The 14,998-nt window shown below is 38.4% G+C and overlaps 1 protein-coding gene across 10 annotated transcripts in view; it reads right to left on the bottom strand.

Moving 5' to 3' along the window:
- The window catches only part of DCAF6 (DDB1 and CUL4 associated factor 6), a 142,436-nt gene that overhangs the window by 94,736 nt on the left and 32,702 nt on the right, over positions 1-14,998 (bottom strand). For all 10 annotated transcript variants that reach the window (XM_033198758.1, XM_033198759.1, XM_033198755.1 and 7 more), the window contains exon 4: positions 4,302-4,487. Coding sequence is in view for 6 of the 10 variants with exons in the window: in XM_033198749.1 (XP_033054640.1) it covers positions 4,302-4,487 (186 nt within the window). In the remaining 4 variants the exon portion in view is untranslated. The remainder of the gene's footprint in view (positions 1-4,301; positions 4,488-14,998) is intronic.

Below are 14,998 nucleotides of genomic sequence, written 5' to 3'. Positions count from 1 at the left end.
TATGTATTTGGCAAAAATCATCTTGGCTAAACGGGTCTATCATGTTAAAATGGCCTGCTGTTTTGGATTTTGATTTAATTTTCTAAAAAATAAATTATGTTAACATAGAAAATTTCATATGGGGAAAAAAAAAAAAAAGTTGACTCAAGTCATACTGTAACAAAAGTCAAATCCAGATAGATGACAGATCTAAATGCTAAAGACAAAGCAATGAAATTAAAGTAGAAGAATATGTTCATAACTCTGGGATAGGAAAAGATTTCTTAACCAGGATTAAAAAGGCACTAATCATAAAGGAGCAGACAAATATACTAGACAACATTAAATACTTTTCTTCATCAAAAGACACCATTTTAGGCTGAAATCCCAGCACTTTAGGAGGCAGAGGCAGGAGGATCGCTTGAGCCCAGGAGTTCTAGACAAGCCTGGGTAAGACGGTAAGGCCCCATCTCTACAAAAAATTTTTAAAAACTTACCCAGGTGCAGTAGTGCATGCCTGTAGTCCCAGCTATTTGGGAGGCAAGACGATTCCTTGAACCCAGGAGTTTGAGGCAGCTGGGTGCTATAATCATGCCACTGCCCTCCAGCCTGGGTGACAAAGTGAGACCGCATCTCTCAAAACAAACAAAACCCTTCACCATTAGGAGTGTGAAAATACAACCACAGAATAGGAAAAGATAGGCTCATATGCAGAAGATATTAAAAAAAAAAAAAAAAAACTCCTATAATAACAAGACAGACAACCCAACAGAAAAAAATAGGCAAGAGATTTGACTACACATTTCATAAGAGTACATCCAAATAACCAACAAACATACGAAGAGATGCTCAGCCTCAGCAGTATCAGCACAGAAAGGCAAATGGAAACCAATTAAGATGATACTATACATCCACCAAAGTAGAGCTGAAAATACCAACTGTTGGCAAAAATGAGAAGCAACAGGACCTCTTACATGCTGTTGGTGGGAATGTAAGTTGTTACTACACTTTGGAAAACTATTTGGCATTATCTCCAAAATAACCAAATATATATTCTATGACCCCGCAATTTTACCACTAAGTATACACCCAAACAAATGTGTGCATTTGTGTACTGAAAGACATGTAAAAGAATGTTCTCCAAACTTCTATCAGCATAGAACAGATAAATCAATTGTGGTATATTCATATACTGGAATACTATACAGCAATAAAAGGGACAAATTATAGTTGCAAGAAACATGCATGAATTTCAAAAAAAAGTTAAGATTTTGCTCAGCAAAAGAAGCCAGATACAAAAACAACAACAAAGACACAAAAAGCCATAAAGTATGCTTCCATTTATATAATGTTCAAAAACAGAAAAACAGGGGTATTACAAAAAACAGAAAACTCCAGAGTGTTAGGACTCAGGATAAAAGGAGCTTTGGGATACTTAATGTGCCAGGTGGTAATTACATGAACAGACTTGCTTTGTGATAATTCACTAAGCCACATACTTAGGATTTATGTACTTTTCCGATATGTTCTGTACTTCAATTTAAAAATTTTTAAATAGTGAATGGAATAAGGTCTAATAAGTAGGTCTGAAATGGCTAATCAGAATTTCCCCAGACTACAAAAAAATGGAGAGAATAATGAAGTAGTAAACCAAAGACCTACTGACTGAAAATTTCCTACATTTTTCAAGATGCCAATTGCTCACATCAAGAACATCAACAAATCCCAAGTATAAAAAATAAAAAACAATCTACATCAAGACACACTGTTGTGACATAAAATTAAAAAAAAAAAACGGCAAAGAAAAACAAAATTAAAAGTAGTCGAGGAAAAGAAAGAGGTTACCTACAGAGGAACCACAATTAGACTGATGTCTGACTTTGTAACTTCAACAATGGAAGTCAGAATATAATGGAGTATCATCTGAAATAGAATAACAAATGAAGTCCATACCCAGCAAAACTACCTTTGAAGAACTGGCATTAAAAAAAAAAAAAAAAAAAGACATTTTTCACAAAGGAAAGAAAAGGAAGAAAGGAAAGAATGAATGAAGGAAAGAAAAGGAAACTGAAATTGTTTTCTATCAACAAACTCTCATATAAAAAAAAAAATGCGGGCCAGCACAGTGGTTCACGCCTGTAATCCCAGCACTTTGAGAGGCCGAGGCGGGCAGATCACCTGAGGTCGGGAGTTTGAGACTAGCCTGGCCAACATGAAGAAACCCCATCGCTCCTAAAAAAAAAAAAAAAAAAATTAGCCAGGAGTGGCGGTATGCGCCTGTAATCCCAGCTACTCAGGAGGCTGACAGGAGAATTACTTGAACCTGGGAGGCAGAGGTGCCACTGAGCCAAGATCATGCCACCGTACTTCAACCTGGGCAACAAGAATGAAACTCCGTCTCAAAAAAAAAAAACAAAAACAAAAAAACAAAGAAAAGAAAAACTGCTAAAGGATGTACCTTCAGTACAAAATAATACCACATAGAAAATGTGTGACGGGAAGAAGGAAAGGTAAGCCAAAGGTATTAGTAAATATGCAGGTAAATCTAAATAAACAACAAACACCAACAGTAAACCAATAATATCTAATTCATGAGAGAAAACAGAATATAACTAAATCCTGAACAATATAATCATATAAAACTGAACAAGGTATGTTCCAAGTTCCTTTATTCAGGTGAAGGGTAGAAATATTTACTGATGTTTGGCTTTGTTCAATATTCTTGTGAAAGTAGCTGGGGTAACCTCCGGAATAACAAAAATGAATATCTATCTTACAAGCAAGAAATAGAAACACAATGGACAAAAAGTAAAATACTCAAGTAACTCGAAAGGTAGACTTTATTTCTGTTTTTTATTTTTGAGACAAATTCTCACTCTGTCGCCCAGGTTGGAGTACAGTGGCACAGTCTTGGCTCACTGCAACCTCTGTCTCCTGGGTTGTTCAAGCAATTCTCGAGCCTCAGCCTCCCAAGTAGCTGGGATTACAGGCGTGCACCACCATGCCCAGCTGATTTTTCTACTTTTAGTAGAGACAGGGTTTCACCAAATTGGCCGGGCTGGTCTCAAATTCCTGGCCTCAAGTGATCCGCGCCTCAGCCTCCCGAAGTGCTCAGATTACAGGTGTGAGCCACCACATCTGGCCTCAAAAGGTGGACTTTTAAAAGGAGAGGAAGGTTATTAAAGATTGGAAACATTTTTTAAAAAGTAGAAAACATAAAATAGGGGATAGAAACAAATCCAAACATATCAGTACTCACAATAAACATAAATTCATAAATCTCCAGTAAAATCCCAAAACTATGAGACTGGATAAGAAAATAAAATCTAGCCATATACTACTCATATAAGTACAAACAAAAACATGAGGACATAAAAGAACTGGAATTCAAATGATGGAAAAAATACACCAGTTTAACACAAAAAAAAGGGAAACCTATCAATAATTTAATACAAAAAAATAACATGCAAGTATTTCAAAAGAGCACTCTGGAGGCTGGTACAGTGGCTCATAGCTATAACCTTGGCACTGTGAGAGGCCCAGGTGGAAGGACTGTATGAGCTCAGGAGTTGGAGACCAGCCCTGGCAACACAGCATAACCCTGTCTCAACAACAAAATTAAATTAGTTGGGCATGGGGGCACATGCCTGTAGTCCCAGCTACTCAAGAGGCTGAGGTGAGAAGATTGCTTGAGCCTGGGAGTTTGAAGCTGCAGAGAGTCATGGTCATGCTACTGCACTCCAGTGTGAGTAACAGTGTGACCTTGTATCATAAATAAAAGAGCACTCAGTTGTGCAAGCATTTTTTCTGAACCAAATGAAGCACTATAATTGAGTCTTAAATTTATTCCACCTTATTTAATTCAGCTCAGGTCTTAAGCTCATTAATATCCTTTAGGAATCTGATTCTTTTGTCTACCATACTAGAGTCCCTTCTATCATACAAAAATTTGATAAGCTACTTTACACAAGCGAGTGATTGTTTAAAAGGGTAAAGCCTAGTACAGAGTCATGCAGCACAGTAACAGAGGTATCTTTAAAGGTAAACACCTGTTTGCTTACAGCATGGTTGCTCAAGCAATTACAAACCCATCTTAGAGTACTATTACTTGCATCTTATTTCTTAACTTTATCCAGAAGCCTATCAAGACACATTTTCTCAAATGCTCTGCTGACACCTAGATATTGTCAATAATTTATATGCAACAAATGTGCATACACACACATCTCTACATGTACACACAGGCATCTACACATGCATGAACACTTAATCAAAAATATATACACTTACATATATATCATATAATCATAATAATACTATACCTCATAAGTAGTTCCATAATGGCACGTAAATTGGCATTGTCTGTTGGTTTCTGCATCTTGCTCAACATTGGTATAAAATATTACTCCATCTCCAGAGCAGGATACAATCTGTTTATCATTTGTGCAAGGTAAGAACTTTGCACTAAATATGTTTGCTCGGTGCCCTGAACGAATAGTTGTCAAAACCTAAAACACACAGAGAAAGCAGTTAATGGTAACTTATTATTTCCTAGAAATATTCCTTTTTAATATAATCATAGCCAGTAATATATTCTCATTAACATTATCATCTTAGTGAAAGATTATCACTAGACTGTAAGCTATTATAATTTAAAAAAATCAGAATCCCATATATTTCTTTTGTTCCTGTGAGATGTGATTAAGATGGAGTATCATCAACAGGAATAGTGTCATGAAAATAAAACATGTATATTTCCATTTATTTAGTTTATCTGACTCACTCATAAAATCTCAGTAAATAACAAAGAACTACTTTGACTGACTTTTGAAATTTGCTGTATGCTAAATGATTAAGTTATTCCCTCTCAGGATGACAAAACAATAAACTGAATTTTAATGATTTTCACAAAATCAAAGTAATGAAACGGTACAGATAAGACACAGCAGAAGTTCCTACTTGGTTTTTTGTCCTTGTGATAGTTTGCTGAGAATGATGGTTTCCAGCTTCATCCATGTCCCTACAAAGGGCATAAACTCAGCCCTTTTTATGGCTGCAGAGTATTCCATGGTGTGGATGTGCCACATTTTCTTAATTCAGTCTATCACTGATGGACATTTGGGTTGGTTCCAAGTCTTTGCTATTGTGAATAGTGCCGCAATAAACATACATGTGCATGTGTCTTTACAGCAGCATGATTTATAATCCTTTGGATATATACCCAGTAATGGGATGGCTGGGTCATATGGCATTTCTAGTTCTAGATCCTTGAGGAATCACCACACTGTCTTTCACAATGGTTGAACTAGTTTACAGTCCCATCAACAGTATAAAAGTGTTCCTACTTCTCCACATTCTCTCCAGCACGTGTTGTTTCCTGACTTTTTAATGATTGCCTTTCTAACTGGTATGAGATGGTATCTCATTGTGGTTTTGATTTGCATTTCTCTGATGGCCAGTGATGATGGGCATTTTTTCATGTGTCTGTTGGCTGCATAAATGTCTTCTTTTGAGAAGAGTCTGTTCATATCCTTTGCCCACTTTTTGATGGGGTTGTCTGTTTTTTTCTTGTAAATTTGTTTGAGTTCTTTGTAGACTTTGGATATTAGTCCTTTGTCAGATGAGCAAATTGCAAAAATTTTCTCCCATTCTGTAGGTTGCCTGTTCACTCTGACGGTGGTTTCTTTTGCTGTGCAGAAGCTTCTTAGTTTAATTAGACTCTGTTTGTCAGTTCTGACTTTTGATGCCATTGCTTTTGGTGCTTCAGACATGAAGTCCTTGCCCATGCCTATATCCTGAATGGTATTGCCTAGGTTTTCTTCTAGGATTTTATGGTTTTAGGTCTAACATTTAAGTCTTTAATCCATCTTGAATTAATTTTTGTATAACGTGTGAGGAAGGAATCCAGTTTCAGCTTTCTACATATGGCTAGCCACTTTTCCCAGTACCATGTATTAAATAGGGAATCCTTTCCCCATTTCTTGTTTTTGTCAGATTTGTCAAAGATCAGATGATTGTAGATGTGTGGTATTATTTCTGAGGGCTCTGTTCTGTTCTGTTGGTCTACATCTCTGTTTTGGTACCAGTACCATGCTGTTGTTGTTAGTGTAGCCTTGTAGTATAGTTTGAAGTCAGGTAGCATGATGCCTCCAGCTTTGTTCTTTTGGCTTAGGATTGCCTTGGCAATGCGGGCTTTTTTTTGTTTCCATATGAACTTTAAAGTAGTTTTTTCCAATTCTGTAAAGAAAGTCATTGGTAGCTTGATGGGGATGGCATTGAATCTATAAATTACCTTGGGCAGTATGGCCATTTTCATGATATTGATTCTTCCTATCCATGAGCATGGAGTGTTCTTCCATTTGTTAGTGTCCTCTTTTATTTTGTTGAGCAGTGGTTTGTAGTTCTCCTTGAAGAGGTCCTTCACATCCCTTGTAAGTTGGATTCCTAGGTATTTTATTCTCTTTGAAGCAACTGTGAATGGGAATTCACTCATGATTTGACTCTCTGTTCATCTGTTATTGGTGTAGAGGAATGCTTGTGATTTTTGCACATTGATTTTGTATCCTGAGACTTTGCTGAAGTTGCTTATCAGCTTAAGGAGATTTTGGGCTGAGATGATGGGGATTTCTAAATATACAATCATGTCATCTGCAAATGGGGACAATCTGACTTCCTCTTTTCCTAATTGAATACCCTTTATTTCTTTCTCCTGCCTGATTGCCCAGGCCAGAACTTCCAACATTATGTTGAATAGGAGTGGTGAGAGAGGGCATCCCTGTCTTGTGCCCGTTTTCAAAGGGAATGCTTCCAGGTTTTGACCATTCAGTATGATATTGGCTGTGGGTCTGTCACAAATAGCTCTTATTATTTTGAGATACGTCCCATCAATACCTAATCTATTGAGAGTTTTTAGCGTGAAGCGCTGCTGAATTTTGTCAAAGGCCTTTTCTGCATCTACTGAGCTAATCATGTGGTTTTTGTCTTTGGTTCTGTTTATATGCTGGATTACGTTTATTGATTTGCATATGTTGAACCAGCCTTGCATCCCAGAGATGAAGCCCACTTAATCATGGTGGATAAGCTTTTTGATGTGCTGCTGGATTTGGTTTGCCAGTATTTTATTGAGGATTTTTGCATCGACGTTCATCAGGGATATTGGTCTAAAATTCTCTTCTTTTGTTGTATCTCTGCCAGCCTTTGGTATCAGGATGATGTTGCCCTCATAAAATAAGTTAGGCAGGATTCCTCTTTTTCTGTTGATTGGAATAGTTTCAGAAGGAATGGTACCAGTTCCTCCTTGTTCCATTGGTAGAATTCGGCTATGAATTATCCGGTCGTGGACTTTTTTGGTTGGTAGGTTATTAATTATTGCCTCAATTTCAGAGCCTGTTATTGGTCTATTCAGGGATTCAACTTCTTCCTGGTTTAGTCTTGGGAGGGTGTGTGTGTCCAGGAATTTATCCATTTCTTCTAGGTTTTCTAGTTTATTTGCATAGAGGTGTTTATAGTATTCTTTGATGGTAGTTTGTATTTCTGTGAGATCAGTGGTGATATCCCCTTTATCATTTTTTATTGCGTCTATTTGATTCTTCTCTCTTCTTCTTTATTAGCCTTGCTAGCGGTCTATCAATTTTGTTGATCTTTTCAAAAAACCACCTCCTGGATTCATTGATTTTTTGAAGGGTTTTTTGTGTCTCTATCTCCTTCAGTTCTGCTCTGATCTTAGTTATTTCTTGCCTTCTGCTAGCTTTTGAACGTGTTCACTCTTGCTTCTCTAGTTCCTTTAATTGTGATGTTAGGGGGGTCAATTTTAGATCTTTCCTGCTTTCTCTTGTGGGCATTTAGTGCTGTAAATTTCCCTCTACACACTGCTTTAAATGTGTCCCAGAGATTCTCGTATGTTGTGTCTTTGTTTTCATTGGTTTCAAAGAACATCTTTATTTCTGCCTTCATTTCGTTATGTACCCACTAGTCATTCAGGAGCAGGTTGTTCAGTTTCCATGTAGTGAGCAGTTTTGAGTGAGTTTCTTAATCTTGAGTTCTAGTTTGATTGCACTGCGGTCTGAGAGACAGTTTGCTATAATTTCTGTTGTTTTACATTTGCTGAGGAGTGCTTTACTTCCAACTATGTGGTCAATTTTGGAACAAGCATGAAATGTGGTGCTGAGAAGAATGTATATTCTGTTGACTTGGGGTGGAGAGTTCTGTAGATGTCTATTACGTCCACTTGGTGCAGAGATGAGTTCAATTCCTGGATATCCTTTTTAACTTTCTGTCTGGTGGATCTGTCTAATGTTGACAGTGGGGTGTTAAAGTCTCCCATTACTATTGTGTGGGAGTCTAAGTCTCTTTGTAGGTCTCTAAGGACTTGCTTTATGAATCTGGGTGCTCCTGTATTGGGTGCATATATATTTAGGACAGTTAGCTCTTCTTGTTGAATTGATCCCTTTACTATTATGTAATGGCCTTCTTCATATCTTCTGATCTTTATTGGTTTAAAGTCTATTTTATCAGAGACTAGGATTGCAACCCCTGCCTTTTTTTGTTTTCCATTTGCTTGGTAGATCTTCCTCCATCCCTTTATTTTGAGCCTATGTGTCTCTGCACATGAGATGGGTCTCCCAAATACAGCACACTGATGGGTCTTGACTCTTCAGCCAATTTGCCAGTCTGTGTCTTTTAATTGGAGCATTTAGCCCATTTACATTTAAGGTTAATATTGTTATGTGTGAATTTGATCCTGTCATTATGATGCTAGCTGGTTATTTTGCTCGTTAGTTGATGCAGTTTCTTCCTAGCATCCACGGTCTTTACAATTTGTCATGTTTTTGCAGTGGCCGGTACCGGTTGTTCCTTTCCATGTTTAGTGCTTCCTTCAGGAGCTCTTGTAAGGCAGGCCTGGTGGTGGCACAATCTCTCAGCATTTGCTTGTCTGTAAAGGATTTTATTTCTCCTTCACTTATGAAACTTAGTTTGGCTGGATATGAAATTCAGGGTTGAAAATTCTTTTCTTTAAGAATACTGAATACTGGCCCCCACTCTCTTCTGGCTGGTAGAGTTTCTGCCAAAAGATCTGCTATTAGTCTGATGGGCTTCCCTTTGTGGGTAACCCGACCTTTCTCTCTGGCTGCCAGTAACATTTTTTCCTTCATTTCAACTTCGGTGAATCTGACAATTACGTGTCTTGGAGTTGCTCTTCTTGAGGAGTATCTTTGTGGCGTTCTCTGTATTTCTTGAATTTGAATGTTGGTCTGCCTTGCTAGGTTGGGGAAGTTCTCCTGGATAACATCCTGCAGAGTATTTTCCAACTTGGTTCCATTCTCCCTGTCACTTTCAGGTACACCAATCAGACATAGATTTGGTCTTTTCACATAGTCCCATCTTTCTTGGAGGCTTTGTTTCTTTTTACTCTTTTTTCTCTAAACTTCTCATCTCACTTCATTTCATTCATTTGATCTTCAATCACTGATACCCTTTCTTCCAGTTGATCGAATCAGCTACTGAATCAGCATTCGTCACGTAGTTCTCGTGACATGGTTTTCAGCTCCATCAGGTCATTTAAGGACTTTTCTACACTGGTTAGTCTAGTTAGCCATTCATCAAATCTTTTTTCAAGGTTTTTGGCTTCTTTGCGATGGGTTCGAACTTCCTCCTTTAGCTCAGAGAAGTTTGATCGCCTGAAGCCTTCTTCTATCAATTCATCAAAGTCATCCTCCTTCAAGCTTTGTTCCATTGCTGGCAAGGAGCTGCATTCCTTTGGAGAGGTGCTCTGATTTTTAGAATTTTCAGCTTTTCTGCTCTGCTTTATCCCCATCTTTGTATCTATCTTTGGTCTTTGATGATGGTGACGTACAGATGGGGTTTTCATGTGGATGTCCTTTCTATCTGTTAGATTTCCTTCTAACAGTCAGGACCCTCAGCTGCAGGTCTGTTGGAGTTTGCCAGGGGTCCACTCCAGACCCTGTTTGCTGGGTATCAGCAGTGGAGTCTGCAGAACAATGAATACTGCTGAACAGCAAATGCTGCTGCCTGATCGTTCCTCTGGAAGCTTTGTCTCAGAGGGGTACCCAGCCGTGTGAGGTGTCAGTCTGCCCCTACTGGGAAGTGCCTCCCAGTTAGGCTACTCAGAGGTCAGGGATCCACTTGAGGAGGCAGTCTGTCCATTCTCAGATCTCAAACTCTGTGCTGGGAGAACCACTCCTCTCAATAATAAGTTTTTGCCAGGCGCGGTGGCTCAAGCCTGTAATCCCAGCACTTTGGGAGGCCTAGATGGGCAGATCACGAGGCCAGGAGATCGAGACCATCCTGGCAAACACGGTGAAACCCCGCCTCCACTAAAAAATACAAAAAACTAGTCGGGCGAGGTGGTGGGCAGAGCTGAGATCCAGCCACTGCACTCCAGCCTGGGTGACAGAGCGAGACTCCGTCTCAAAAAAAAAATAATAACTTTTTATCGGTGGATTTATCTTCTTAGTTGTGCTTTCCTTGGATCAATGCATTATGAGTTATTCTGAAAACACCCTAAGGATAATGCCCTAGAGAGGCATAATTGCCAGAGTAACTTAATCTGAGATGAAAATAACAAATTGATAACTGCAATGATTACTAAACGTTCAAGTTGTCTAGTTGTAACATCTATCACTCTGCTGATTACCAGGTTATTTTGATTAAATAGCTGGCCAAAGTTGGCATCTCTTTCCTTCTTTATCATGTCACGTACAACACTCCCAAAACATGAAGCTTGGTCCAAAAGTATCCAGACAGTAGAGGATGGTTTTTTAATCCCTTGGTAAAAATAACCCCGTTTCAAACCTGACCCACAACCCTGTCTGAGGTATCAAATACACAGATTTATATACTCCTTTTACTAAGATTTATCGGGCTCCAACTACATGACAGGTAAATAAATAATGTTAAGTGTTGAAGATGCAAAAAGAAATTGTCATTATCTCAAAGAAGTTGTCATCTAAGCACAACATGCAAACAAATAGAGTTATCCACAAGGCAAGAACACAGATGAAGGAGTGGCTACATGTGTCTAGGAAATGTTAGAGAAATATCACAAAAAAGAGCTGAGATTTGAAGGATGAATTTTAAATTTACCAAGTAGACGGGAGATACCTGAGAAAGCAGGTGATCTCAGAAGGAAAGAAGAGTATAAGCAAAAGCATACAGTAATGAAAACATTTTAAGCTCTGAGGACTACAAATGGCTGGCTGAGGCCAAATCAAGAAAAATCATGTATACAGTATATACTTGGGATTTATTTTACAAAAGATACTGCAAGACCAACTCTGGGCTTCCTTCTCTTTCACCTATGCCATAATGGGGTACTCTAATGGGACTCCGCAGTATATGACGGGGAGTCTCTATGCTATATATAATTAAAATATAATTGCATTAATCAGGAATATCCCCAGCCTCTTAAATCTACTAAAAAAAAAAAAAAAAAAAAAAAAAAAATTGAGTGTTTCAAATTCTTATTTGCAATAAATTAATGTTCCCACAAAATCATAGGATCTAAAAATAATCCAACTATAAAAACAGGTAATATTTGACTCATAGTCAAAAAGCTTCTTTTCCTATATAATGAATCATTAGTGTTTTAAAATTTTAAAAAGCCCTATAAAGGCTTATGATAATAATAATTATTTTTTTTCAAGATACCAGCTCTTGCTCTGTCATCCAGTCTTGGAGTGTAGTGGTGGAACACCTGGGCTTAAGTGATCCTCCTGCCTTTCCCTCCCGAGTAACTGGGACTACAGGCATGTGCCACCACATTCAGTTAATTTTTAAATTTTTTGTAGAGACAGAGTCTCATTACATTTCCCAGCCTGGTCTTTAACCCCTGGCCTCAAGCGATCTTCCCACCTCATGCCTCCCAAAGTGCTGGGATTATAAGCGTGAGCCACACGCTTGGCCTATGATTATAATCTTTAAAAAGAAAATCTGACTAATCATTTCTCAAGCTGGAAATGAGAAAGAGTAATCATTTTTTTAAATATACATATTCTATTGGAAATCATACACCAAAGGAATCATCATTTCTTTAAAAATAAGCAAACAAAACAGAAACAGGTCTTTTAACAATCATTCCTTGGGTACCCAAGTGATTATTATGTATAACGTAACAGTTAAAATTCTGAATAGTGATCATCAAAAAGCATTCTACATATATATTATTCCAGGAAATGTTTTCTTTTATAGGAAAAGGGGGCTAGGCATGATGGTTCACGCCTGTAATCCCAGCACTTCAGGAGGCCGAGACAGGTGGATCACTCAAGCTCAGGAGTTCAAGACCAGCCTGGCCAACATGGTGAAACCCCAACTCTTAAAAAAATACAAAAACTAGCCAACCATGGTGGCACACACTTGGTAGTCTCAGCTATTTAGAAGGCTGAGGCAGGAGAAACTCCTGAATCTGGGAGGCAGAGTTTGCAGTGGGCCGAGATCAAGCTACTGCACTCCAGCCTGGGCAGGAGCAAGACTGTCTCAAAAAAGAATAATAAAAAAGAAAAAGAAAAGGGTTACCCTTGTAATTACTGACCTAAGAGAATTAGGATTTGAAAACATCAAGCTTTTTTGCTAAGCCAGGACAATTAAGTAAAACTTACTGAAATAAAACTATGACCTATTAAAGACAGCCTCAATATGAACTTCTTTTTCGGCTGATAGATGATACACACTTACTTAAATATCTTCTTGTTTAAATGTGGAAAAACAAGAAATAAACAATTTATTCCGTAAAATTGAAAATTTTAAATTAAACTTTAGACTGCCAATACCATGTTTCCACTGATACAAAAATAGTTGTATACTTCCCCATATATGAACTCAGAAGCTAAGAGCCAATGAAAATCAGAACATAATCATAATTAAAACTCATATGTTATCCCAGCTTAATGAATTGTATATCATGAAGCATTTCACTAGAACCTAGCCACCGTTTGTAAACTGATAAAAATCCAGTTTCTTAAACTACTTAGCTGAAGATTAGATTCTGTGAGCCTAAAAGAATAAGTCTTAACCTGTAAGATCCAGCTTCAAACAGCCAGCCAGGCCCATTCATACATCACTATATAACCTAAATTAATAGACAAAAATGTTTTAAAATGTTTTTAGAAACAAATATAAAATATTAATATTAGAAAGGACTTTAGACATTATGACTCTCTTAATATATGAAGAAAAAGGCTAAGGAAAGTTTAAATAACTTGGTCAGAATGGTAAAAAAAAAACCAACATATAAATCTATATACGCCATTATAGCAATCATAACGTAATTTTAAAATTTTCATAGAACTCTTCTTCATTCAAAGACCTAAATATTAATGAAGTAAATTTCACAGTGCACTAATACCAAGAAGTAGATAGAAGTAAGACTACTGTGCCACTTATCAAATTATCTCCTCTCAGCTCCAAATTTATCCTTCACTTTTATAGATTATGCAATGGAACTGAGTCCTTTAAATATTTTTGCTTTGCCAGTTGGCATAATGTTAAGCTTTGTCAGTAAAAAGCACTGAAAGGATAACGCAGGAAAAAGGAGTTTGCTTCCTATCTCTAATGTGAGCTCCTGCAACCAAGCACAGTTTTTACAGTGCCAGGGTCTTCCAGTGTGGGCAGTTTCCCCAGCACCATAGCACCAGAGTCCTGCAGTCAGTTTCACCAGGGCCCACCTGCTGAATGAACAGTGCAACACCCAACAGCTTCTCCTGCCTCATTTCCCCACATCCCCAGACATTTTGTAGCATACTACCTCTGATGAGAAACCTCTCCTTAAAAAGTATTTCTCGGCCGGGCGCGGTGGCTCAAGCCTGTAATCCCAGCACTTTGGGAGGCCGAGACGGGCGGATCACGAGGTCAGGAGGTCGCGACCATCCTGGCTAACACGGTGAAACCCCGTCTCTACTAAAAAAAATACAAAAAACTAGCCGGGCGAGGTGGCGGGCGCCTGTAGTCCCAGCTACTCGGGAGGCTGAGGCAGGTGAATGGCGTAAACCCCAGAGGTGGAGCTTGCAGTGAGCTGAGATCCGGCCACTGCACTCCAGCCTGGGCGACAGAGCGAGACTCCGTCTCAAAAAAAAAAAAAAGTATTTCTCAGTGCCCTAGAGAGAGGTGTTCCAAGCAAGTTCCAGAGGGGAATTCCCAACAAGTTACACTAGCATGGCATCACAGAGACTTCTATGCCATCCAGTGAGCCATGACACCCTCTTTAATAAGGTCTAAATCTCAGCACTCAGCAAGGGGGTCTCTTCTTTAGGGTGGTTTATCTCAGTCCCAGGGTTAGTGGCAGTTCACAGTATCTGTTATTTCTTTATTTTATAGAGACCTCTTTACTTTTCAGTAGCCAAGCCTTTATTACTCCAATCTCCTGATATAGGTAGTCATTCTTTTCATTACACTTTCCCTATTGAAATTACTATGTGGTTTATTTGACTAGAGCATGACTGATACAATCACCAATACACGGTTGCTACTACCGCAAAAAATTAAAAGCTAGAGTACATTTTTGGAATCACTATTAAAAGAACAGATGTTAAAAGACTTAAAGATATAGGAAATTTGGGCCAGGCGTGGTGGCTCATGCCTGTAATCCCAACACTTTGAGAGGATAAGGCGGGCGGATCACTTAAGGTCGGGAGTTCAAGATCAGCCTGGCCAACATGGTGAAAACCTGTCTCTACCAAAAATACAAAAATTAGCCGAGCATGGTGATGCACGCCTGTAATCCCAGATCCTTGGGAGGCTGAGGCAGGAGAATCACTTGAACCCAGCAGGCAGAGGTTGCAGTGAGCCGAGATCACACCACTGCACTGCAGCCTTCCAGCGTGGGTGACAGAGTGAGACCCTGCTGCAAAAAAAAAAAAAAAAAAGATACAGGAAATTTAAGACAATCAGGAGAGAAAAACGTATCATTTAAGTTGGGAGTCAGCTAGGAAATATACATATTCCTATTCTTAACTGGAACTTTAAATGATGTGTTGAATGTTTAAGATCTTACAAATTTTAAAATAAC

This window comes from Trachypithecus francoisi, unplaced genomic scaffold (assembly GCF_009764315.1).
Source record: "Trachypithecus francoisi isolate TF-2019V2 unplaced genomic scaffold, Tfra_2.0 Lachesis_group5, whole genome shotgun sequence".
Lineage (NCBI taxonomy): Eukaryota > Metazoa > Chordata > Mammalia > Primates > Cercopithecidae > Trachypithecus > Trachypithecus francoisi.
The sequence above is the reverse complement of the archived record's forward strand: the minus strand, read 5'-3'. Positions and strand labels throughout refer to the sequence as shown.